This window comes from Neurospora crassa, linkage group I, assembly GCF_000182925.2.
Source record: "Neurospora crassa OR74A linkage group I, whole genome shotgun sequence".
Lineage (NCBI taxonomy): Eukaryota > Fungi > Ascomycota > Sordariomycetes > Sordariales > Sordariaceae > Neurospora > Neurospora crassa.
The window spans coordinates 4679280-4704029 of record NC_026501.1 but is presented as its reverse complement, the minus strand read 5'-3'; the positions used below and the strand labels follow the sequence as shown (position 1 = coordinate 4704029).

General features: G+C 53.3%; 7 protein-coding genes across 7 annotated transcripts; 4 read left to right on the top strand and 3 right to left on the bottom strand.

Moving 5' to 3' along the window:
* Positions 1 to 461: 461 nt before the first annotated feature.
* lpl (lysophospholipase) lies at positions 462 to 3357 on the bottom strand. The gene is made up of 2 exons (XM_959097.3): positions 2396 to 3357; positions 462 to 2222 (listed from the first exon to the last, which is right to left on the bottom strand). Exons 1-2 carry the CDS (start codon positions 2890 to 2892, stop codon positions 758 to 760), a joined length of 1962 nt encoding a protein of 653 aa, XP_964190.2. The 5' UTR covers positions 2893 to 3357; the 3' UTR covers positions 462 to 757.
* NCU03140 (hypothetical protein rat-1) lies at positions 3287 to 3667 on the top strand (the record flags this gene model as incomplete). Its single annotated transcript, XM_959096.1, has 2 exons — positions 3287 to 3346; positions 3455 to 3667. 2 exons carry the CDS (start codon positions 3287 to 3289, stop codon positions 3665 to 3667), a joined length of 273 nt encoding a protein of 90 aa, XP_964189.1.
* Positions 3668 to 6144: 2477 nt separating this feature from the next.
* On the bottom strand, positions 6145 to 9260 carry his-3 (histidine-3). The gene is made up of 2 exons (XM_959095.3): positions 6653 to 9260; positions 6145 to 6589 (listed from the first exon to the last, which is right to left on the bottom strand). Exons 1-2 carry the CDS (start codon positions 9066 to 9068, stop codon positions 6393 to 6395), a joined length of 2613 nt encoding a protein of 870 aa, XP_964188.1. The 5' UTR covers positions 9069 to 9260; the 3' UTR covers positions 6145 to 6392.
* A 556-nt stretch (positions 9261 to 9816) lies between these two features.
* NCU03138 (transcription initiation factor TFIID) lies at positions 9817 to 11541 on the top strand. The gene has a single exon (XM_959094.3). The coding sequence runs from the start codon at positions 10309 to 10311 to the stop codon at positions 11269 to 11271; it is 963 nt and encodes a 320-aa protein (XP_964187.1). The 5' UTR covers positions 9817 to 10308; the 3' UTR covers positions 11272 to 11541.
* A 64-nt stretch (positions 11542 to 11605) lies between these two features.
* On the bottom strand, positions 11606 to 15241 carry NCU03137 (nuclear elongation and deformation protein 1). The gene is made up of 2 exons (XM_959093.3): positions 14132 to 15241; positions 11606 to 14066 (listed from the first exon to the last, which is right to left on the bottom strand). The coding sequence occupies exons 1-2, from the start codon at positions 14583 to 14585 to the stop codon at positions 11989 to 11991; spliced, it is 2532 nt and encodes an 843-aa protein (XP_964186.3). The 5' UTR covers positions 14586 to 15241; the 3' UTR covers positions 11606 to 11988.
* A 2675-nt stretch (positions 15242 to 17916) lies between these two features.
* NCU03136 (hypothetical protein) lies at positions 17917 to 22484 on the top strand. The gene is made up of 3 exons (XM_959092.2): positions 17917 to 18734; positions 18828 to 19021; positions 19110 to 22484. Exons 1-3 carry the CDS (start codon positions 18463 to 18465, stop codon positions 22187 to 22189), a joined length of 3546 nt encoding a protein of 1181 aa, XP_964185.1. The 5' UTR covers positions 17917 to 18462; the 3' UTR covers positions 22190 to 22484.
* A 163-nt stretch (positions 22485 to 22647) lies between these two features.
* Positions 22648 to 24568, top strand: NCU03135 (hypothetical protein). The gene is made up of 2 exons (XM_959091.3): positions 22648 to 23149; positions 23383 to 24568. Exons 1-2 carry the CDS (start codon positions 22942 to 22944, stop codon positions 23787 to 23789), a joined length of 615 nt encoding a protein of 204 aa, XP_964184.2. The 5' UTR covers positions 22648 to 22941; the 3' UTR covers positions 23790 to 24568.
* The last annotated feature ends 182 nt before the right edge of the window (positions 24569 to 24750 follow it).

The following is a 24750-nucleotide window of genomic DNA, read 5'->3' as shown; positions in this document are numbered from 1 at the left end:
CCAAGAACTGGAGGAGACGGTCAACGATGTGGAACGCTCTTTGGGTTACTTGAACGTAAGAACATCACCGTTCCCTCGAACCGATAGGTAACTTCTTCGATGGTTTGGTTTGGTTTGAGTGATAAGTGTAGACGGTAAACGGTTACGCCACTCGACCAAGCGATTTATTGGTCAAAGGAGAACGGCCAAGGAGGTAATATATATACCCGGTGGGCACTCTGGTACGGGATGAGATGGAAAGGAAGAAAGGGGGGGAAAAAAAGGAAGGAGCGACGAGGCAAAAAAGGTGTGGGCAGCTGTGCTGGAGCCTTTTTGTGGCACTGAGCATCATGATTAGAGGCTCATCCGACCGTTCGTTGCCTCGAAGAAGAGGGCAGTCTATCGATCGGCATCAGCACAGATGATACTTCGATAACCTCCCTCAGAACAAACAACCTCAAGGTCCTTCCAACCTCAAGGTCCTTCCAACCTCAAGAGCGAAGCAACAGGAGTAGTATCAATCCAGTGTCGAAAAAGATAGAACATCAGGATGGAGCAATTGATTGTTAAACGTAAATGCCAAAGCATACTATCAATAGAGCATGCATGCAGTGTGGTATATCCATCATCCAATATCCCCGCCCCGTCGTTCCATGATCCATGACCCTTCATCCATCATGACATTAACACCACGCATTCCTTTCCCTCCGCATCCTTGGCGATCTCCAGTCCAGTCTCAACTTCATCAGACTGGAATATCATCACGTCTCCCCTACCCCTACAACAACAAAGTAGCCGCCACAACTCCCACCACAACCGACGACCAGACATTCACCATCTTTCCGATAGCAACAGCACCCGAGTCCAGGGCATGCGCATCCGCAATCTTGAACTCAGGCATGTAAACCCCTGTATCTTTTGAGTTCACTGTGCCATTCCAGCAATACCTCTCAAAGCAAGTCTTGCACGCGGCTGGCGTCTGCCTGCCCAACCGATCTAAGCTCCTGCTGATAACCGCGCAGGCGACGCAAGTGGGCCACTCCGAATCCAGCGTGCCGTTTCCCTGCGTGGCTGAGTTCCATCCGTTGCCGATGATGTCGTTGCGCTGAGACATGGTGTATGACGGATCGAAGGTGGACACGTTGCTCAGCGCGGTATAGGGCGCGTTGGGGACATAGACGATTAAGGGGGGAACCTTTTGGTTGGCGTTCAAGGTAAAGTTCTTAACATCGCAGCCGAAGAAAGAGGGGCGGTTGTTGAGGCCTAGGTTTATAAACGTCCAGTCGTCGGGGATCGAGGGGAAGAGTGTCCCGTTGGAAATAGAGCCGAAAGTGCGCTCGTAGGTGGCTCGCAGGGCGGTGCCATTGGGCCAGTTTGTCACGTCGGCGGACGAGTCGACAGCGAAGATGACGTCCACGGCGCGCACGGGTTGGGTGAGCGGGTTGAGCGGAATATTCTGCAGATCTTCGCCGCCGTCGACCAGGTCGAGCTCGAGCGTGTCGGCGTTGGGGTTGGTCCGGTTGTTCCAGTCCAGGAACGGATTAGGGATGATTTGGGAGACGTCGTCCCTCTTGGCGCCGATTTCCTTGAGGACAGAAGTCACGGCCTCGATGAGCACGTCGGGCACACCGTCGTAGCTGGAGATGTTGGCCAAAAGGAACTGGTTGAAGAGCGTGCTGCTGGTGCCCATGACGAAGCCGGCTTGGTCGAGACCCTCAACGCACTTGCCTCCCGATGGGATCACGCCGTTGCTGAAGTTGGCGCCGAGGTACTTGGTCGGCGCAAAGCCATAGACGGTCGGGTCCCAGCTACCCGTCTCGAACGGGTTGAACTCGTAGTTGGTAGCATTGAGGGAGATGATGGTGTCTCCAGGCGCGCGGCCGTCAGCTACCAGAATAGGGAACGGCGTTTCGGCCTTCTGGAAGTTGTCGGTCTGGGCAATGCTGGAGAAGGTGTAAGCCGGGCCGCCCATATCGGCTCCGATCAGTTGGTAACTCAATGCTCGGCCCCAGTAGTCTGTTATACTTGTCTCGAAGCCAGCATCCTTCTTCTTGGCAACTTCCTTTGCCACTTCGGACCAGTACTGAATGCGGTTGACAGTACTAAGGCCAGCCTCCTTGGGCCCTTTAAAGATGGAGTTCTCAAAGTCCCAGACTTTGTTCTCGCTCAGCAGGGTCTCAATGCTGCTGAAGTTGTTGGAGAACAAACTGCCGACAAGCCAGCCACCACCAGAAAGTCCGGCCCTAGAGTTGCGTTAGCGATTTACGGTCACGGTCCTCGACTTCTTGATTTGAGGAAACGAAGAAGGGGCATGGAGTCCAAGACATGTTCACCAGCAAGGTCGTCCACAGCCGCCCAACTCTGAACTGGCGCAGTTGACACTCGAAAACGAGATAAGAAGAACCACTTTACATACAAATATGTGCTGGACTGCAACAAGCCTCCAATACCACCTGCGCCCGTGGTATTTTGAATTCGGTTATCCGCAGCAGCAACGAAGCCGGCGCCGTTCATGAGGGCACGATAGCCGCCTCCTGAAATGGCAATGGCGACATTGGGCAGTTGCGAGATGTTGTTGGCGGCCTCATTCATAAATGTCTCGGAATCGAACCCAGTGATGTTGGCCCTCTTCAGGAGGTCCCTCATGGGCTGGATGGTGTTCTTCCTCCGGATCGACAACCAGTTCTTCTCCTCGTTCGACAAATCCACGGCCTTCCGGAGCGTCGGCTTGGTCTTGGGACAGTCTACAACGGCAGGGGCATATCCACCGCTGGGCGAATCCGGTAGTGCTCGAACGGCAAGTTGCTGTGATGTTGATACCACGGAGACATCGCGTTGGGGTATCCTAATGGGTTCGGCCGATACATTGGCGAGCAAGGGAGCTGCGATGAGCAGCGACGAAGGGAGATGCATAATTGATAATTTGCCTCTTCTTGCTCAGAATATCAGTACAACGTATATCGCTAATATACCGTAGGAACTGTTCCGTTCGTCTGCCGTTTCAAGAAAGAGTAGTTTAATGATATCCAAATAAAAACATCAAGAGAAGGTAAGCGGCTAGTGGTCAAGAGCTAAACAGTCGCACCCAAGCCACCTGGAAGAGCCGGAATTGTTCTGTTTTTGGTCCTCGACCGAACCAAGAAAGGGGATAATGAACGGAAGGTAGTTGTAGAAAGAACGACAACGGCCAGGGGGAAGCAAGGACGGATATAAAAAGTCGGTCGCCCAAGAAAAAAAGAGAGTGAAGATCAACACGAGTACCCAGACCAAGGGAAGTGTTGGTTGCGCCAAGTGGGAAGAAAGAAGGATGGCAAGGGCAAGAATTGGGATCCAATGCGGATGGATTCGCTCACTCGGTGCCGCGGCGGTGCGAAGTTCCTGCCGTGGATTGGGGGATTGCACAGACGGTGGAGTGCTTGCTACAGCTAGGTACCCAGTTGCACACCAAACGGTGCCCCTGTGCCCCTGCGTCTAGGTGTGTCCTGTGAGCAACTGCGCCCGCGCGCGGCACCGGGAAGCTGCGGGAACCTCAATGGATGATTGGCGCCAGATCCCCGGCATCACCTCAGCACATGGGCAGCCCGAGAAGGAATCGAGGGTAGAAGATATTCCAGGGTTTCCGCTAGCACAACTTCCAAGCGCCTCTACCGCTACTCCACACACCCACGCTGAATGGCACAACCACTGAGGCCTAGCGGTCCCAGCTCCCCGTAACCACGCAGCCCCAGCGACCGAGGTCATCATGACACTATGACGACAATCTGGCGGGAGACTTGGGAAAATCGATGACGGGCACCTACCTTGGGAACAATAGAGCAAGTCCAGTCAACGCCCTAGGGAAGGGGGAAAAAAAAAAAAGAGCCCATTCTCACAAGGAGCAACACTGTGCTGCTATCATAGTACACTACAAGCAAAGTCGGGATGTTGCTAGAATCCGTCGGCTACGTCGGTAGATACCTCCCATAGGCAGTAAGTCTAGGTATCCAATTTATAGTTCCGCGTATTTCTTCGTCGAACGGGGCACAGCAAAGCCTAACAGCCGCAGTGCCTCGCAACCAACACCAAGCAGTAATCTCATCCATCCATACAGATCCTCCCACAATATCTTTACATGCGCACTTGCGCTGTGTTAGCAGTTTAGGTTCCACTACCAAGGCTGACACGAGCAGCACTGACAGCAAACTGCTGCTTGGGGCCAAGAAATTGGCAGTTTGCTGAGCACCTACATATCAGTACACATCAACCCTGGTTTAATTGTTAGCCTGGTACTGTTAACCGTCATGAACGAGGACGTGGAGGAAGAACCACGCTAACAATTGAACCAGGGTTGATGTATACCTCTCTTACCATATTTGCTTGCTTCCACGTCCCTATCCTCAAGCGATTTTGTTCTTGACTTTTTGTATTTCAACGCAAAGGCCATTCAGGTTTCTCATGTTCAACCCTTTGGATGGCGATGCCGTTCGTCCCAGGACCTCGTGACCTTTGAAAGACGAGAAATATATCCCAAAGCAACTTCTGCTTATGGACAAGCAACTGCATGGCGGCCCACAACTCATATCTCGCGTAATCATCCAAACGCTAGGCCCGAGTACTCTACTGTTCTCGAGACACCTACCATAATATGTACCCAATCAGACATGACAACAGTCAACCAAACATACCCTGATCCGGCCAAACCCTGACATCCCTAGATGATGGTTAGGCACACAAATGGAAAACGGGACTCGTTGGTTAGGTGGGAACGCTTGTATTGCAGCCAGCCAACCGACTCTCCTCGTCCCTCTCGAGTCCCGTTATTGCCGTTTGACCCAGCCGCCCAGCCGCCAAACAGCTGAGGGAGCCAATGGTCTAATACACCGTCCAACGGCCCCAGTGATGTTTCAAACTTGATTGACAGCGAACGAAACCCCTGAAACCCGTTATAGATATGTATAGATTTGACGGGGTAGCTTGGCCCGGGGCTACACTAGTAGTGTATGTAACTCCATGCCAAACAGTCGGACGAGGGTACCTGAGACCGTTGGCATTCTGACAGCAGCGTGTGGTCACATACATAGTGGGGGGGAGGGAACATGGGAATGGATTATTCTTCCATATGGATGGATGGATGGCTGTGAATCTTAGTTGCTTTCTTTCTTCCTCGAAATGTGACCACTGAAATAGCTCGGAATGAATAGCAGGCAGATCATGAAATGCAAGGGTTTTTTTAGTGTACTATGCCCACAGAGCTTACACTACACGACCGGAGAAAGCGGCCGTATATTGCGCCTATCAGATCAGCGCATCCGACCGCTCGCTCGCTCGCTGTAGGATTGTTAACATTCCGAGGAAGACAAGGATATACAACGATTCTCAAGACTTCCACTTGTAAATGCGAATCCTAGTACTATTCTCCGAATCTTGGGTGTTGATACACTACATCCATAAAAAATAAAATAAAACAGATCTCTGGACTTCGGCAAGACACGCAAAAACTCCCTCCTACTTCATCATATCGAGGTATTAACAATGTCCCAGCCAAGATGCTGCCCCGAACTATCATGATGCAGTACCTAGTTCCTCCTCTCGAATCACCCAAAATGTTCCCATCTTCAAATCCCTCCTCGCCTATGAGCTGTCCCTTTTCCTGCTCGGGTAGGCCGGATGTCAGGAAACTAGTAAGATTCTCCAGCGTTCGGTCCCTGTAAACAGGCAGGGAGGCACAGAGTTCGTGGGGCCGACCGAACCTCCTCGGGTGTGGCGCTTTTATGAGGCTTTGTGGGTGTGGGGGGTACAGCAAGATGTCCGATGTCCCGATGTATGGTAGAGGACAGGAGATAAAATAGATAGACCTGGTGTCCCAGTCAATGTCAACATCGATGAACCTGTCTGTACCCGGGCGTGCACGGCTATGGGGTCTGAATGCTAAAAGACACCATTTCCCACACTCCCTCTGATTTTTTTTATGGTTTTTTTTTATCTTCATTTTTCGCCGTCTTTTATTCGGTTGTTTGGGAGGTTCACATGCAACGTGCAAGACTGCAAGTATATTGAGATGGGCGCTTCATGCAATGCAGCATCACTGCAGCGACATTGTGACATCCACGTTTCGATCGTCTGTGCTTCCCCGTTCATGTACGCATGATCTGAAAAAAAAAAAAAAAAAAAAAAAGTTGATGTAATAATGAAAATAAACACCCAGGGACGAGCACCCCTTCTGGAATAGGGAGAAAAACTAAAGGGACGTTTGGGTCTCTACACTTACCAACAGATTCATGTACTGATCTTCAGCCTGTACAGAACAGTACAATGTCCAAAACTCGTTATCATTACTCTATGTGCCCAAAATGACCCAGATATACATCAACCCACTACATCCTTTTGTTCTTGTTTTTTTTTTTTTTTTTTGCTACTTCGAAAAGAATTTCCGTTTAGTTGCTCTTGCTCATGTGCTCAAGACGGATGCTGACCGCCCTTCTGTGAGCCTCGAGCTCCTCAACCTTAGCCAACTGCATGACAGCCTGGCCGACGTTTTTGAGACCCTCGGCAGTCAAGTTGGAGCTGGTAATGTGCTTGACGAACGAGGCGAGATTGACGCCAGAGTACTGCTTGGCAAAGCCATAGGTAGCTATGTGTCTTGACGTTAGCAGAAGAATCTGTGAAGCGGGGCTATTTATGATATGTAACTTACGCAGCGAGTGGTTAACACCAGCAGAGTAATCGCCAACGGACTCAGGAGTCCAGGCGCCAATGAAGACACTACCGGCGTTCATGACAAGATCGACAGCCTTCTCGGCCTCCTTGATCTGGAGGATCAAGTGCTCAGGAGCGTACTTGTTGCTGAGCTCCATGGCCTCCTCGACGGTCTTGACCTGCACGGTGATCGAGTGGGCGATGGAGCCACGGACAATCTGGACGCGAGGAAGCTCCGTAGCCTGACGGTGAACCTCGTCCTCAATAGCCTGAAGATGCTCCTCGTCGAGGTCAATAGCGATCAGGATGACCTGACTGTCAACGCCGTGCTCAGCCTGGGACAGGAGATCCGAGGCAACGAACGCGGGGTTGGCGTCCTTGTCAGCGATGACCAGCACCTCGGACGGGCCAGCGGGCATGTCAATACCAACGGCAGCGTTGGTGTCGTTGCTGACGAACATCTTGGCAGCAGTGACGAACTGGTTACCGGGGCCGAGAATCTTGTCGACCTTGGTGATGCTCTCGGTGCCGTAGGCCATGGCAGCTACGGCCTGGGCACCGCCGGCAAGCACGATGGACTCGGCGCCAACCTTGTGAGCGACGTAGACAATCTCGGGAGTGATGGTTCCGTCGGCGCGGGGAGGAGAGGCGAACACAATCTTGTTGCAGCCGGCGACCATGGCGGGAACACCCAGCATAAGGGCAGTGCTGGGGAGAACGGCGGTACCGCCGGGGATGTAGCAGCCGACGGCCTCGATGGGACGAGAGAAACGGCTGCAGACAACACCGGGCATGGTCTCGACCTGGAGGGGCTTCTCCTCCTTCTGGGCGGCGTGGAACTTGCGGATGTTCTCGAAGGACACGTCGATGGCAGCAATGGTCTCCTCAGGGAGCTGCATAAGCTCCTTGGGGAAGGGCGCCTTCAGGACGGGGCTAGTAAGAGAGGTAGCCTTCTCGAACTTGTGAGTGTACGACAGAACAGCCTTGTCGCCGTTCTTGCGGACGTCCTCGATGATGGGGACAATGATCTTGTAGATGGCATCGGACGACTTTTGCGCAGGACGCTTGAGAGCAGCATCGAGCTCCTCGGTAGAGACCTTGGAGGCGTCGAAACGTCTCATGGTGATCTTCTCAGGGGTGGTCTCCTGGGCGGCCTCCTTGGTGACAGGGGCCGAAGTGGCAGCGAGAGCGGACGCCGCAGGCTTGATGCCCTCCTTCTCAGCCCACTTACCCTTAGCATCTCCAGTCCTGCGCTTGACCTTCCAGCTCTTGGCGTCAAGGCTCCTTTCGATATCGGCAAGAGTAACGCCGGCAGCAACGGCCCTGGTAAGAGCAAAGTAGAAGAGATCGGCAGCCTCAAAGGCGATTTCCTGGGGGGTCTGAGCGGTGCAGAGCTCCTCAGCCTCCTCCATGATCTTGGCCCGGACTAGCTTCTCATCGGAGAAGAGACGGGCAGTGTAGGAGCCCTCGGGGGCAGACTGTTTCCTCGAAATCAAAGTCTGCTCGAGCTTGGGAAGGCCTTTGAGCTGACCAAAGCAGCCGGACTGATCGAGGTGGCAGAAACGACCCTTCTGCTTCACGACAAACTTGAGAGCATCGTTATCGCAGTCAAGCGAGATGCGGACGAGCTCCTGAGTGTCTCCGGAAGTAGCACCCTTGTACCAGAGACCGCGCTTCCGGCTCTGATAGACACCAGTCTGTGTCCTGAGGGCCTCGTTCACACTCTCGGCACTGCTGTAGACCAGACCCAGAGCAGTGTCGTGCTCATCAACGACAACGGTGGGGAGAAGACCATCGGGACGGTCAGACTTCCAGACGCTCGAGAGGATGGTGGAGATGGCAAGCTTGCCGGCCTCGTCCTTCTTTGTTGTCAAGCCAGTGGATGGCAGGATGGGGATGGCGTTAGCCTTGGCGGCGACCTGGATGAACTGTTCGAGATCGGCCCCAGGAACGGGCTTGATGAAGAAGGGGGTAATTTTCTTGTCTCTGGCCTCCTCCAGAAACTGTGCAGCCTCGGAGGCAGTCTGATCGAAGCCGGAGAGCAAAAGGCCGCTCTCGGTGGCGGAGGAAAGCAAAGCAGCGCTGCTTCCAGTGACAATGGGGGCAACGCGGGAGCCATATGCGGAGAGGTCGGCCAACTGCTCGGTCTTGACAAACACCTTGCGGGCGCCGGCGTCCAGAAGAGTGATAATATCATCGATAGACTCGAGGGCTGTTACATCGAAGTAGGGCTCAAATTCGACATTGTGACGCTTGAGGAATCGCAGGATTTTCTCAAGGGTCTGGGGCTTGACCTCGAAGAAGACGCAGCCAAGACACGAGACTTCCTCCCGGCTGAGGCCCTCCTTGATGTCATTCAGTCCGGGAGGAACACTGACACCGACGAGGAAGGGGAGGGGAAGTGTTGTCTCCATGGTGTTTTCCTCTGTTTGGTTTTCTCGCTTTTCAGGTATTGTGCTGTTCCCCAATCCGTCGATGTGTCGGGTGAAGTTTGACGTGGGGTTGAACTCAAGGTCAAGTGAGATACGAGGATGGAGTATTACAAGCTATCAGGCTATGAAGATGAGGCCCGCTTCGAGTGTCGCTTATGTACAGAAAAGACTCGGGCTTTATGAAAATCGGGTGATTTGGTATGACTCTTTCACAATTCACACCTCTTTCCGTCGAAAACTCGGCAGGCAAGGTTTGATACCAGGATCAGTACGTACTGTGTACCTGAAAGTTACCAGGAATTACAGGTTTCTCGACTTCGCGCTCCATGTATCGACAGACGCTATGGTGGGGTTGGGGTTCGCAGTGGGTGACGGGAGGCAATGCAAATGCCCCTCATCTCATGCATTGGGAACTTTTCCCGCGTGCCATCCTGTCGGTGCCAGAAGTCTTTCCTTCCAGATTTCTCCTTGTACCGCTGACGTTGGCCGGCAGCTGGCAAGCAACAGAGGGGTTGCTTGATGCCGCCTTGCCGATGTCAGTGCCGCCGTCGCCCGCCCGCCCAGGTGAAAATAAGCTATGGTCTGTGCTGTTACGGCAGGCTAAACTGCCCTGAGGCTCGTCGCCCTTGTTCTGCGGCACGGTGCGAGTGATCTCCAGTTGCGATCTACTACTATGTACTTGTACATCCACTTCAGTTGCTGACGGAGTGCGCTGCATTGGGTCAGTGACCGTGCCGCGGCTTGGCCTTAGCGCCCGCTACGATTCCCGGTCGGCGGGCGTGAGAATGAACGAACCGGAACTTCGAACTTCCATCACACGTCGTCTAGAGGTAACTTTTCACTTGCATCCGAACTCAAGCCTTCTCCTTTCGCCGAAGCTCCCTTCCGGAACAAACCCAAGTCTTCCAACGCGCCATCCCAAGATACCTACTCCGCGACCATCGGAAGTCATATAATCCTTACAACCAATCGCGCCTCACACACGGCGCCAGCTATCAGATCCATCTCGAACTGTGAACAGAGCTACCTACTAGCTCCCCGCGCCGAACATCAAACCGACCTCGATATCAGCCAATCCATCTGCTTGCTACAAAACTACTAGGAAACATCACACAAATACCAGTCACCGCGCGAGCTGTACACTACTCAGCTTCGCCCCAAATAGCATCTCTCAGCACCAATTGACTAAGCCTCCCCCCTCCATCGGCGGCAGTCACCAACCATGTCCGCCGCCGCCACAACCACGGCTCCCCTCCCAAACGGCAACCCCGCGCCCGGCAGCCAGAATAACGCGTCGGCAGCGTCATCATCCACGGCCGCAACCTCTCAATCCCAATCCCAGTCTCAACTAGCCACCCAGCCCTCCTCCGCCTCCCAAGCACCACCACCAACGACCACAACAGGGCCCGCAACAACATCAACAGCAGTAACAACATCAAACCCCAACACCCTCTCCACCGCTGCTTCTGCTGCTGCCGCCGCCTCCTCAGCAGCTTCCAACCCCCGCCCCCGCGACGCCCGCACAATCGAGCTCCTCCTAACCGCGCAAGGCGTAACGGCCTTCGAACAGCGCGTCCCGCTTTTGCTGCTGGACTTCGCCTACCGCCACACCTCGGCCGTGCTCTCAGACGCTTTACACCTCTCTGCGGACCCGTACACCTCGCACGCGGGCGCCCGGCCCTCGGCCTCTTCTGGCGCGGCCCCCGTCAATGTGGGCGACGCGACTATTACAAGTAACGCGGTGCAGCTGGCGATTGCCAGCCGGCTGAACTTCCAATTCCGTGGCGGAAGCGGGGGCGGGAGCGGTGGTGGTGTCAGCAAGGAGTGGATGATGGAGATGGCGAGGGAGAAGAATAAGGTGGCGTTGCCCAAGGTCAGTGTGAACGAGTGGGGGGTAAGGTTGCCGAGCGAGAGGTTTGTGTTGAATGGGGTTAGCTGGGGTTTGAAGGGGGACGGGTGGATTGCCGGCGGGGATGAGACAAGTGGCGATGAGGAGGAAGGTAGTGATGAGGACATGGAGGATGCCATGGGCATTAACAAGAAGGGTGAGAATGGTGATGCTATGGAGGGGATAGAGAGGGAGGATATTGGCGGGGATGGGGTAGAGGGTGGCACGGTGGATGACTTGTTTGGGGATGACGATGGTGATAATGATGAGATGGAGGATGTGGATATGTTTGCTTGAAGGGGGCTGTATGATCTTTACAGTCGGCTTCGCGGACACCGGTTCCTGTTTCGGGGCCATTGATGATTCATTGTCCGGGGAACAATTTTCCTTCTTTCTCACGGTTTACTGTAGTTTCACCGGCTTTCTCTTCACGGTGTCATGGCGTTTAGGAGTAGGGAACCGAAAAGGTGACAGCATCCAAAGAGTGAGCTTAGCTTTACACCAAGCAGTTAATAAAGTTTTATACATCACTATATTTGCCTTGCTAAACCCTAAGGAAGAACGGCAGTCGAAATTCGGATATCACTTTCGACGTCACTTCGTACAAAGGTTTTTCGCAAGAGTATTCCACGTCGTATACGCACCTACGCCGGATGGGTCAGGAGGTTGTTGTCAAGCCTGGATGAGTACTCGAGTATTTTGGAGATATTCGGACCAGGCATAACTAGAAGAAAAAAAAGGTAGACAATTCTAGGAGTAGTGATGTAATAAACTGGCACCGTAAATGTCAAGTACATTGTATTTCCCTTCCAGTTGCGCCGCGCTATGCAATGTGAGGAAATCGCCCAAGGATCACCTCTCTTCCATCCCTTTTCCTCCTCCTCCTCCTCCTCCTCCTCCGCCTTTCCTCGGGTGTGTGTTATTCTATCGCTGTTAGAAGTTTCAAATAGCATCTTCCCTCTTCATGGTAACGATATTTGATCACAAACCCTCTTCTCGTGTTACATACTTCTTCTAGCTCACTTCCTTCTCAACAGTAAGATCCTTAATCCCAGTGATAATTTCAGCATCTGCATCTGGCTCAATCACCTTGGGCGAAACCGATGAGCTTGAGCTGTCCCTGGACTGCTGCTCAACCGGCACTTGCAATTGAGCTTCAGTTGGTTCCCTCTTCCTCTCCTGCTCCTTCATTGCCTGTTCGAGATCGGCAGCAGCACGTCTGAGCCCTTCCTCTTCCTCGGCGCCGAGTCCTCCGTCTTCCTCCTCTTCGTTGTCCACCTCTTCTTCTTCAACTATTTTTTTTCCCTCGGCGTCCTCGTCGTCAGTGATTACTCCATCCGCATCTGCATCCACATACACGCTGTCCAGCATAGCCGAATCAACCATATGCTCGGGCGCAGCCTCCTCATCATATTCTCCCTCCTCTTCCTCACCATCCTCTCCATCATCCTCGCCATCATCCTCTGCATCATAATCCCCATCCTCACTTGCCACGCTTCCTTCCTCGTAATCATCCACCGAGTTTCTCGAGATGTAGCTGTCCACAAGACCGTCGCCAACTTCTTCCTCGTCATCCTCCTCGTACTCACTTTCATGATCATCGACAACAGCCGGAGCAGATGTCTTTCGGCCACCGCTGCGCTCGTCCTCGGTGTCACTGGCAGAGAACTCGTCAAGATCCAAAGGCTGGTCTCGCCAATACTTGAAATCCGTATAATCCTCGCCACCGCCTTTGATGAGCGTGGTGACAGGTGGGAAGTAATGGTCGACAACCTCGGTCATGTTGACGTAACTCAGCTTGAGTTTGTTGAGACTCAGCAAATCGAGTGACACCTCTGCATTAGAGTTGATGGTGAAGATACGGTTACGGGGCACGTCGACCGTGCGATACGAGATTTGGTCCGTGAAACGGTTGCCGAACCCGGCGTAAAACGGTGTGCGATCGGGCCCGTAGAGGTTGCGGATGTCACGAAGCGTGGACATCTTGAAGATATGTGGTTTGCGGAGATAGATCTCGCGACGGAGAGCCGCCATGGTTCGGTCGGGTGAGAGAATGGTAGGTCCGCGTGGGAGACGGTACCCGTCTTGAACGATACCTGCGAGGTAAGTTCGTGTAGTGTCGGCCTGGCCGACAGACCGACTCGTCAGATACATTATGTTGTACCCGTTGGCTACAATATCAGTATACAGCTTGGCTACACCAGCATGCGTCCAGTCGCGCCCGATCATGTTCAGCACGTGGCCAAGCGCATCAGACTTTGTAATGGTTCCATCAATATCCGAGATGACCACGGGTACCTCGTGCTTCCATAAAAACATGTAAGCCTGGCAGGTAGCTTTGTTCACGGTGAAGCTCATTGAGTTCTCGCCGGGCTTCAGATTCAAGGCCTTCAACTGGTCGCTAGTCAACCTCAAGGTCTTTGCGTAGTTCCGATTGGGATCGCCCGCTGCCGAACTGCCGGGAGAGCTTGGGGGTGTCTGCAGGGTCATCTGGCCGACATCAGAGTCAGCTCTCCTGTGGATCGGTAGAGTCGTGGCGGCTGAGGTATCGCTAGCATCGCTCTGATACCCAGGGTCAGAAGCCGCATCAATGTTGCCCATGTGAGATGCAGAGCGTAGGGGGTCCATCGTCCTCTTCATGGCGGCCTCCTTCGCCTCGATGCTGCTGTAGATCCAAAGGTTTCCATGCTCGTCAACGCCAAAAAGTGCGCCGATGTCGTAGTTGCCATCAAGCTCCTCCGTGAGAATCTTGCGCGCAAGGATCTCAGCCCGGAAGGCGTCTTCCTCATTGTTTTTGAACGCAGTCATATCTAACATGAGGTCTCCGGTCTCGCTGATGTGGTTAGGGATATTGGCGGCGGCGAGCTCTCGGGAGAGGTTCATTGCCCTTTGAAGAGCTTCGGGTGCTGTAAGCGGCGGCGGGCTGCGGGATCTTTCGGTGTGGCTATCGCCTTCTTCTGAACCTTCGTGGGTGCTGCCATCGCTTGGCATTCTTCGCGCTGACTGCCGCAGAAGGCCATCGCTATGTGGGCGAAACGGAGACCATTCACCCTTGATAGGATCTGGTGATACGGAACGAGGTGTGAGCAACCCTTATAACCCATGCTTGTCAGTATATGTCGATCATGGCGGCGTGGAAGCTGGACACAGCGCTTACCGTCTCGTGCTAGTAGAGCAGTGGGAGGAGGCCTGTGGTTGAAGCTCGAAGAACGGGTTTTGCCTTCTACCGAGTTCAGATCGAGTGATTCAGGTTCTTGTAGAGGCCCTGACTGGTCGGCATTGAGCGGGGGGCTAGAGGCGGGCGACACGATGGGCGACGTCTGCATGCTCTGAGGGATGGTGTCTGTAGTTTCGAAGACGAAGAAGGCCTCGCCTCCCTCGCCCAGCTTCATGGCATAGTCCTGCTTGACGCCATTGACCCTGAATTCGACCTTTTTTTCGGATGGGCGCAACAGCGAGAACTTGCCAAAACGCACGTGAAAGGGAGAGCATGCAAGGGTGCCATCTTCCTGCTCAACGACTATCACGTCGATGGCACCGCTGAGGGTCGCAGGGTTGATGGAGTTCCAGGCGGTAGAGACAGAGTCGCCGAGACTCCTGACGTACTGCATGGTAGGCAATCGCAACTCGTTCTGTCGTCGAGAAGGATGTGTCCCTCTTGATGGTCAAAGGGGAAAGGGAGGGGGTATTTGTTGGTTATGTCGGTATATGGGGGGGCAGTCAAATGGCAAGGCTACATGCGGTCTGGACGGTTATGTAATGTCGACCGCAATCTCGATTCTCGACTTCGAGTAGGCGACCGGTAGGCGACCGGTAGGGGTTCTCTAGTGTGTTGGGCGAGGTCGGGAAGGCCGGATGAACGCCCGATATGCGTAGGGAGATATTAGGCTCTGACCACCCGGCCTCAATTGCTCTGTCGTCTCGAATGGATGGTTACTCAACGTGGTGTGCGTGAGTGAATCCGACTCGTTCACTTCCCGTCTGGTGGTGCGAGTATGCCGGGAGAAAAGTATTGAGGAATGCGCCGTGTTGGGGGACTTTGCCCAGTGAATGCGGATCTGATGACGAACGTCTGCCGCGGTTCAAGCAGTGAAAGACAAGGAAGGTAGCAACCCAAGTGGGATGCTGGGCTTGGGGAGTGGATTGATTATGCGCAGTACGGTAAAACACTGTGTGAAAAGTCCGAAGGGGGCGTTCAAACCCTTTCTTCAGAATCATATGCTTCGAACTAAGGAACCAAAATCTGCACGACAATTGAAGAGCTCGTGTTGTAGAAACTTTGTGTTTTTTTGGGGCATGGCGAACGGATCGCGATCCGCCGAGTAGAACTAAAAGGGAAGGAACTAAGGAACCGGCTAGGTTGTTCGTTGTGCAGTCCAACCTATACTGGTACGAAAGTTAGCTCGAGACCTCGGGTCAACCTCCCCGTGGGTTTTCAAGCGGCGATTATGCTTCTTCCGAGCTAAATTACACCGTATTGAATTTTATGGATGCCGTTTGGATCTATATCCAGCCATTCATTTAGTCCTTAACAGGTTGGAGACATCTCGGAAGACATTTCATTCAGTGTTCTACGAGTGAGTGCCTAGGTACCAAGTTAACAACAAACCAGTAGAACTACCAGACAATACGTAGGTAGGTATCCACCTCTACATACCCGGTGAGGCGGAATGAGAAACGGGATCATCCCCAACGCCCAACCTTCCAGAATCACGAGGGCGGTTCCCTTCTCAACAATCAGATCTAATTCTGTCTTGATGAGTTCGGCCTCTTGTCAGGGCAGCAGACAGGCACAAGACTGCATTTGCACCGGCTGTTCCCCATCATCAACCCACGCGCACTTTACCGACTTGGTGCAAGTCTCTAGCGATACCCTGTAAGACGGCAATATAGTCATTTACCAGCCTGGTACCTCGGCGGTCTGCAACGAGCTAACACGGCTGGCCAATCCAACCGCACAAATTGGTGTCATAAGCGGTCACGGGGATGTTTGTTATGCTGGACTACCAGGTACCCTTCAAGTTCCCCTGATGTCCTGCTGACTGACACTGACACCGCGAGTTTGAAAATGGAACTTTTTCGTATTCTCACCTTGTCAGTCTCGTTTGACTGACGTTTATTAAGTGATCCAACGAGCCGTCAACAAGCGGTTGTCGTTGTGAAAAAAAAAAGAAGCAGTCGCTCGCTGAGTGTCCATTGTCTGTTCCCGGCGGTATTGCAGCCGTCTACTCTGAAGGTAGCTGGGTTGAGATATGCCGTGAACGTCAACTCTCGCTGTGTATCCCGGGTTTCTATCGGCTTACGGGTACACCTGGTGACACCAAACTGTGCCCAAGGGGCGAGACAAGATACATACACTATCTACAAAGGTGCGAGGCCTCTGGGGATACCACGGCTTATCCAGCGCCTTTTTTCTTCATCCCGCATACAGTACAAGGCAGAGCCTTACCCCAGCTGCCTGGAAGACGTGTAGTACCGTAAGGGGTTATGGACGGCAATCTTAGCCTGAGCGTATTGCCCGGTGCTGAGGATCAGTACGTCCTCAGTCCTTGGGGGTCGGTGGTGATATTTGTTGGGAAATCCGGAGGCGTAACGGATCGATTTGATGAGTAGAGCCCTATCCCCAAGCAAAAATGGTGTGATGCTTTATAGTTAGTTGCCTTCCAGCTAAAGGCAGGCTACAACATATGTATAAAGTAAGTAAGCATAGTGTTTTGAGAGGCACCTTTCACGGCCAGATCATCTTCTCAATGGGATTTAGTGAAGATGGCAGGCTGATCCGGAGATCCGTCCGAGGCAACGGACTTTGTATTTCAGTCTTGTGCAAGTCGCCACCCGGCTTACATAGTACTTGCAGTGACGGGAACGGTAGGAAATCTCAGGATAGGTAAACAAGAGTAAACTATCAGCAGACTCTCTTGGGCCTTTGAAAGAACGAGAATATTATAGGTTAGATTGCGCAGCCTCTTACAAGCATTCCACTCAAGCTGCTATGTATTCTCAAACTTGGGGGAAAGCCTACATACCGGTATCAGAGGCCAAGACAGTTCTTTCCCGATCGCATGCTTAGCAGTTCTGGCCCAGGACGGGAGCTACCTTTTTGCGCCCATATGGAACCCTCTGGGATATCACCCGAGCGTTTGCAAATTGAACAAAGACCCCTTCAATGATCTTGGTTTCACTTCCTGATCCAGACCCGATTGTTCGCGACTAACAAAAAGTGGTACCATGACAGAACGGCACGGCGGTGTTCTTGTCCACCATCTAAAGCGAAAAGAGGACTGTCGTACACGTAACATCCCGCGAGCATTCGGGTAAATCCTTCTCTCCCGCTTCCACACACCAGTCCTTCTTCAAGCGAGCAACATCGACTGGGCAAGCTGGGGAATAATAGCGGGGAAGATGAGCAGGCGGCTGGCGGGGTTGGGATAGGCGCATCATCGCGAACGTCCATTCCATCGTGGGCTTTCGGTTGCGGGGATCCTGGAGGGCGGGGGAGCATCAAAAACTGTGAAGGATCGGAGTTAGGAGGCAAGTAGAAATGCTGGCGATTGTCTGGAGTTACCGTCCCTTGATCTGATCGGCTTTGAAGTCAAGTGGAAGTGCGCCGCATGGCCTGATGTCTATGTACGATGTTTCAGCATGTACCAGCCCATGGACTGTTAAGAGTTCCCTCAGATACTAATGTATTGCACTAACAGACACTTATCCACTTCCCCAGAGACAATGCAGGGGACGTCAGGATGTGGATACCCACTGCAAGAGAGAAAATCCTTTTTGCAGGGAAAGCACAGCCGGACAGCCTGCTCTGCTGCTGCTGCTGCTGCTGCCACCGTCCGCCCGCCGAGCGCTGTGAGGTGGCTCATGATGCCCCCTCACGCCGCTGTGACTTGTCGCTTGTCAAACTTTCCACTTCCGAGATGTCTTTTGCACCCACCTCCACCTCTTTCCAGCTTGGTTTCCACTCTGTATGCAACGCCCCGGGCTCCCATCAAGACGGAGTCTTTGACAACTCGCAACCACCTGGCTCAGAGTGCCATAACATTGATTTTCCTGCCGTTGCCCTGTCGTGGGCTTCAGTCTCCAGCTTGGACACATTTCAATTCACTCCATTTCTTTTGCACGCCAGTTTTACGCAGTCGACGGATGACAGGAGGGAGTCTGTGGAAGTCTTCTCAGTACACATTCTTATTTTCTCTTTTTGTACAAAGATACACGAGTATCTTCTTGCCTATCCTTAAACCCCTTTTTGGTGTTATTTTTTTTCTTTTCGTTGGCCGGAATTGGGTCCGTCGCCCGTCGCGAAACCACGACAACCGAATTTCCTCTATTCTCTCCTCCACCACGATCCAACCCGCTGCTGTCGCCAACGTCATCGCGCCCTCTCGGGCTTCGCATCTTCGCTCGAGACCTTGAGACTTACCTATCTCGGCCCGACCCTTCGGAATATCGACATCAAGCTGGCCTATTCGCACTTATCGTAGCGCTATGTTATGGACCTCATGGCCATCGCTGGTGACCACGGTTCTCATCTCCTCGGCCGTCATTGCTTGGTGGTTCACGGAGTCTAAGACCACGGCTCTCAACCTGGTGGCAGCCGGTAGTCTCTTTGCGTCTTGCTGGGCCGTTGCTCCGGACCGCGTTCGCCTGCTTGCGGCGTCATTATACGCTTCTGCGCTCAACACCATTACGACGGCTCGCATCGATCTTTGGGTTTTCAGGCATGCCAGCATGCTGCTGACGGGTGGAGCTGTCTTTTGGTAGGTTGGACCCGCATCTGTCATTCCATCACGACGTCGTCTCGTTCGATTCGGTCCAGGCTGTCAGCTAACTGCGTGCGCATGCGCTTGTAGGTTGGTGCAGCGGGCATGGCAGACGCTGTGGAAACCAGTTCCTGAACTGATAAGCATCCTCGGCGTGGATGTGCCAGATCCCCCAGAGGTTTCGCTTGCCGGTATTAAACCTAACTCGGCGACAGTCAACTGGACGCGCGCACCGCCCAATCGCTCTGTCCAGAAGTTCCTCATTCAAGTCAACGGGGTAGTTGGTGAGTAGGCGCCTGGAACAAATTCCTTTGGAACTCTGTGGCAACCAGTCCGCCACGCAAAAGGCAAAACCCTAACATGTTCATATAGTGGGGGATGTTCCGGCAAACCAAGATCCCGCAATAGTCGTCAGCGGTCTTAAGCCAGATCACTTTTATAACGTCCGCGTCATTGCCGTTGGATCCAACAACTTCCAGGCTGGCAGTCGGGTGGTACGCTTACGCACCTTCGCTCAAGACGGACGACCCCAGCTCGGTAATTCCCGGTTGCCCTCCAGCTTTACGATCGAAGAACCCAGCCGCATGAAACAATCTGAACCGTTGGATGAGAACGCATCTTCACGACCTCCCATTCTTGCATTGGAGACCGCAACAGCTCTGGAAGGTAGTGCTTCCTCGACCCGGGATGGAATTTCTGCTGCTGCCGCGGGGCCTCGCCGCAATACGGTTACCAGACGTCATTCGCCGTCGACAGCCAGCCTTGATCAGCCTCTGGTACGGGAAGAAGCTGCGGAGGATCCTACACAGACGCTGCCAGAGTTAACACAACGATTCGAAAGCATCAGGAAAGAGACAGAAGAGGTGACACAGCTGATGACCAAGGAGGAAGATGACATCAAACGCCTGTTGAACGAGTTAGAGGCTGAAAAGCAGGAGAAGAGAAGAGAGCAGAAGAAAAAGGAGGAACAGACTGAAAAGCTGAGGAGAGATGTCAACCTTACTGATCGGGTGATGCGTAATGCCCTCTCTCGGAAAGCCCACAAGGAGAAGGCTTATAAAGAAAAGCAAAACGAACGCTCCAAGTTTCACGACGACATCGCCAAATGGGAAGAGGACATCGAGGATATGCGCAAGGGGAGGGAAGGGTTCGAGCAGGAAACCAGACAGCTACAAGAAAGTCACGATCAAGAGGTGGAGCGACTGCGTGACGCTAACAGTGACCTTCAGGCGTCCTGCGTCGGTTTAGAAGCAGAGTTGAAAGAGCTCAGGGAGCAAGTTCGGGCTCTAGAAGAAGCTCGCAAGAAGCTTCCTGGTGGCGAGGAAGACGCGGAATGGCGCGAGAAAGAGGCCGAGCTCAGGAGAAACTGGCATCGGCGCCATAGAGAACTCCAGGAGACTATGAACTTCGAGAACAGGACTACTCGGCGACTTGATGATCATCTTCGTTCCCTGACGATGCAGATACAGCAAATCCCTCCCACCCCTTTCGGTCTTTACAGCCAGGCAAACACCTCGGGCTTGGAATTTGAGAGCGGAGCACTTGGCCAGACTAAGAGACGAAGCAGAACGACCAGCTCACTTGCCAATGTGTCGGTACCGTCTCCGTTACCAACATATTCCCAGCTTGATCCGACTGTACCTGTTAATGGCGGCTATGCCAGCGTGAGATCGGCAAATGCGCCCCCCGGGTTTGCCCAAGGACCGTTCATGATGGGCCTTTCGGGGGACATGCAGTCGCGTCACGACGAAAACTCCAGAGCTACCTCTGCTCCTCTCAGTCCATCTGCTACGGCCTTGCTTCCTTCCAACATCTTGGACGACCTAGACGATGACGAGCCGAACCCGGCAGCCAGATACGCACATGATAACTTTGTTTCACAGTCAGGCAACTCTCTGGACAACGAGCCGCAATCGCCTACATCTTCAGGGGAATCTCCCAGCTTGGTAGGTAGCCCTCATGCATCGTCTCTGAACTTGGCCTTTCCTGCCTTTTCTGGGGATCACCCCGATCCCCGGTCGTTGAACGCAACAACCGGAATAGGGTCGCCCAACACAGCGGTGGGCTCAGAGCGCAAGATAGGCAGCCTCTTCACTTTCCCAAGGACCAGGGCTGCAAAGGTCATGGAGACCGAGGGGCCTATGCTCGGGAGCCTCAAAAATGGACAGAGCCAGTCTTTCCCTCGCCAGACGGACGAAAACGACGCGTTGGCCAAAAGTCGACGTATCAGTCTCTCAAGCACATGGACCGTATTCCACCGACATTCGGCTACCCCTGAAGTACTTGATGGCCCATCCCCCGCTTCGCGCATGTTTTCGACACGCAGCTTCAACCCCTTTGCGAGCTCTTCAAGGCCGGCTGCTGGGATCTTTGCTGAACGTGACCCTAGTAGTCCTCGACCTGCTAGTATCGCGTCGAACGAGTTCCCACGGCCTTCGACGGAATCCGGGTCGATTTGGGGCCCACCCCTCGCTTCGGACGGAGCAGGACTTGTCAAAACCAGCCGAATCTGGCCGCAAGACGCACCGTGGTCTCGGAATCCATCCCGCCGGCCGTCCCTTCATGGGTCGCCGTCTGCGCTGAAAACGACGTTAGCCTCTGCCGACGACGAGATTCTGGACGAAGGACCACTGCCCAATGTTCATGAGGTTGGTGTTATTGGCAGACCTCCGCCACAACATGCGTCCAAGGACAAGGATAAAGCCATTGGACGTTTGAACCCCAACGCTCCAGCCTTTAGCATAGGGTCATTGTTCAAGAAGGAGAAGGAAAAGGATGGGTCAAAGAAAGCTAAGGACAGAGGGAAAGACAAGACTACCAAGAACAAGGAACCAGGTACTGCATCTCCGAGCCAAGTGACTCCCATTGTAGCCTCAATAGAGATGTTGCTGGAATCTCCTACGGAGTCCCGTAAGTCTCGCGATGGGATGCTGCTGGAGCCTACGCGGACGTCAGTTTCGATGACGGAATCTCACGAATCTCTTTCCCTTGAACACTCGTTCTCAAACACCCCCTCGGAGGCACTGAGCACTGGCCTGTCAGGCAGCTTCAAGGAGGACAACGTAGTCCGCAAGCTGTTTCGTAAGGGAAGCTCGGGCAAGTTCAGCCTTGCGGGCCGTTCGGGGGGTGGTCTCTTCAAGAAGGGACCCGGAAGTACGGCCAGTGCTTCGGATAGAGGCGTTTCGATTGGTGATCGGTCGAGCATGGATAACCTCGAAGATCTCGGCGAGGACGCGCTGGGCCCCGCATTCTTGGCCCGCAGCTATGAAAGTGTCACCAGTAGTCCGAACGTTGGCCCGTCGGCCTCAGCCAGCAACGTCAAGGACAAGTCTGCAAAGGAGAACAAGACTCCTGGCGTGAGCTGGCTTAACTTTGGCAAGAAGGGAAAGAAGGAAAGGGAGAGTGTGGAGCTGGAAAGGGAGAGGACTCAGGCCATGAAGCCAGAGGTGTAGAAGCCAAAGGCTCAGGACGGTGATGAGATCGAGGACAAGAATGGCTGAAAGGTCGTTATTGTTCATGTGCGTCGGCTGTTTATGCCGGGGTTGTGTCTTCCCCAACTTCTTGTTGACCCCGTGGCAAGATCAAGCGTATCCAAAATACTGTCTGTCTATACTACTCGTCGTCATTGAAGCGGAGAAAATACTTGAAAAGAAAAGTCTTGTCTGTATTACCAAATTGCCAAAACATATGAATTACAACGTAACTGAAGCTCTCCTGGACCAGCGTAAACGGAGAGTTTGAATTTAGTACACACCACAGCTGATCCAGATGTAGTTGTACATAGCACGATGCATCGGGCGGAATGGGCGGATTCCACTGCACGGATGGCTTGGCATCGCACCATTTGCGGGTGCCTGGTGGGGTTCAGATCCTGAAGCTCAGAAAGGTACTTTGTAGTTCGTAGTCCGCCGCGGCAACCTACTGTGTAGTCCTTCATCATCTTGACGGCTCGTAAACAGCAGCATCACCAAGCTGCATCCGACAGAGCCTTTCACCACACGACCTGCCGTTGTGCCAAACTCAAATCCCAGGCTACGCTTTAAAAAAGAGGTCATAGTCGTCCCTTCGAGACCCCGTCCCCTCCAAGCCAATCGACCCGAGAGAGCTCGCCGCTCTAGATATTCGGACTCGAATCTTCTTCCTCCACCCTCGACGACAACCATCTCCAACAAAACCACTACTTGCCGTCGCTTAAACGATCACCATGGGCGGCGATGTTCCCTCAACGTTCGGGAGTACCAGCAGCAGTAGCAGCAGCAGCAGCAGCAGCAGTAATGGTCAAACAGACAAGCAAGTAGAGCGCTTGCCGATGCCCTCCAGGAACCCTCTGCCTCTCTCGGCGTCACAGGAGGCCCAAGTCCGAGATATCTTTTACGCCAGGGTCAGAAGGCAATGTACTGAGGAAATCAAAGGTTAGTCTGTTCCTTGGGCTTTGTGTCTCTATCCCCGTGTAATTCCTTTCGTTTTCTGTTTTTGTTTTTTTTTCCATCTCCCGCCCCGTCGGCGGTAGCTGGTAGCTACTCCTCACCACCCAGCTCCTCGACCCTCCTATCGAGCCTCCACCACTCCAAACCCTTTCGCCTTTTTTTCCTCTTCTTTTCCTTCTCCTCTTTAGCACTCAATAGTTAACCACATGTCTTCGCAGCCTTCGCCGAATGCGCCCTAGGCCGCACCTTCTCCGTCCCCTTCGCCTGCCGCGCACCCCACCGGGTCATGAACAACTGCATGAAGTTGCACGCCACGCCCGCCGAGCAGGACGCCGCGCGCGAGGAGTGGTTTGCTTTACGTATGGAGCGCGCCAAGGAGCGCGAGCGCAAAGCCAGGCGCAAGGCCGAGCAAGAGGCCTTTTTGCGCGAGTGGTGGGGTTTGCCCGAGAAGGACCGTGAGGAGGCGCGCAGGGAACTCGAGAAATTAAACCAGAAGGAGAGAGTGGGTGGGTATGTGGGGAACAATCGCCTGAGAGATGCTAATGAGGCGGCGGCGAAGAAGAGCAAGTTATTGGAGCAGGCGAGGCTGGAGAGGGATGGGATTGATCGGGATTTGCATACGTGAGGCGGCTTTCGTTGGGGGAGAACAGACGGGGGGAGGGAAGGGAAAGAGCAAGAAAGAGAAAAAGAGAGGGGGAGAGGGAGGGAAGGGGTTCCGATGAGGACAGCGAGATGGAAAGTCTTACGGGGGAAGAAGCGAAGCGCGGGGGAAAGACAATCTTGCGCCCTTGACTACGACTCGCCAGAACAATAAGAAAGACAAACTTGAGGTGCGGTGGTCCGGGGTTGGATTGGGTGCCGCAAGGCTCTGAGGCTGTTGCGCCGAGTTTTACTTCCGGTCAAGATTCGAATTCCGCCTTTCGAACGCCAATCACTCTCGACCCTTTCTGACAGTTCCGCGGGTTTTGTTTGATGGAAACTCTACGAGGCTAGCCTCGTAGCTGTGCTGTTGAAGAGGAAGGTGCATGTGGGACTCTACTCTGTACGCTTCGGGACAAGGGCAGTCAGGGGTTTGTTTACTTGACCAGCGGACAAGGAGTGGCTAGCCGAAACCACGGTTGATTTGCAATGGCGTTATGTTTTCATAAATCGGGGTTGGTTCAGGAAATGGGACGGCAGACGAGGGAGAGGGTGGACTGCGCACATCTACTAAGCATCTGTATAGTATCAAAAAGGAGCCCGAGGGGGATATAGGGAAGTCTTGTAAGAATAGAGCCAATCGAACAAATCTCTTTATTAACATAAGGTAGGTACAATTAGGTTTTTTCTCTCCCTTGTATTTCTTTTTCCAAACACGCTTCTCTTTTCCTTCTGTCCCCCGTATGAACAAACTTACTTCCGTTTACTCCCCTCAACCTTTAATTCATCCTTCCTCCATGTTGCGCCTGTTTATGCCCTACCTACAAGTTTATATGCATCTATATCGCCCATCAAGCTCCCCAAAAGATGTCTTTCGAGAACCTATAACCTCACCTTCCCACGGAATGCTAACCCATCGAGAAAGGGTGAGAACACAACGATAGAGG

What these genes read in the sequence shown, in the direction of transcription:
- lpl (XM_959097.3), bottom strand. Translation starts at nt 2,892, where the DNA reads ATGCATCTCCCTTCGTCGCTGCTCATCGCAGCTCCCTTGCTCGCCAAT. An exon ending in TTGCAGTCCAGCACATATTT is followed by an intron (nt 2,223 to 2,395) that starts GTATGTAAAGTG and finishes ACGCAACTCTAG; the next exon opens with GGCCGGACTTTCTGGTGGTG.
- his-3 (XM_959095.3), bottom strand. Translation starts at nt 9,068, where the DNA reads ATGGAGACAACACTTCCCCTCCCCTTCCTCGTCGGTGTCAGTGTTCCT. An exon ending in TGGTGTTAACCACTCGCTGC is followed by an intron (nt 6,590 to 6,652) that starts GTAAGTTACATA and finishes CAAGACACATAG; the next exon opens with CTACCTATGGCTTTGCCAAG.
- NCU03138 (XM_959094.3), top strand. Translation starts at nt 10,309, where the DNA reads ATGTCCGCCGCCGCCACAACCACGGCTCCCCTCCCAAACGGCAACCCC.
- NCU03137 (XM_959093.3), bottom strand. Translation starts at nt 14,585, where the DNA reads ATGCAGTACGTCAGGAGTCTCGGCGACTCTGTCTCTACCGCCTGGAAC. An exon ending in TGCTCTACTAGCACGAGACG is followed by an intron (nt 14,067 to 14,131) that starts GTAAGCGCTGTG and finishes ATGGGTTATAAG; the next exon opens with GGTTGCTCACACCTCGTTCC.
- NCU03136 (XM_959092.2), top strand. Translation starts at nt 18,463, where the DNA reads ATGTTATGGACCTCATGGCCATCGCTGGTGACCACGGTTCTCATCTCC. An exon ending in ACGGGTGGAGCTGTCTTTTG is followed by an intron (nt 18,735 to 18,827) that starts GTAGGTTGGACC and finishes ATGCGCTTGTAG; the next exon opens with GTTGGTGCAGCGGGCATGGC. An exon ending in TCAAGTCAACGGGGTAGTTG is followed by an intron (nt 19,022 to 19,109) that starts GTGAGTAGGCGC and finishes ATGTTCATATAG; the next exon opens with TGGGGGATGTTCCGGCAAAC.
- NCU03135 (XM_959091.3), top strand. Translation starts at nt 22,942, where the DNA reads ATGGGCGGCGATGTTCCCTCAACGTTCGGGAGTACCAGCAGCAGTAGC. An exon ending in ATGTACTGAGGAAATCAAAG is followed by an intron (nt 23,150 to 23,382) that starts GTTAGTCTGTTC and finishes ATGTCTTCGCAG; the next exon opens with CCTTCGCCGAATGCGCCCTA.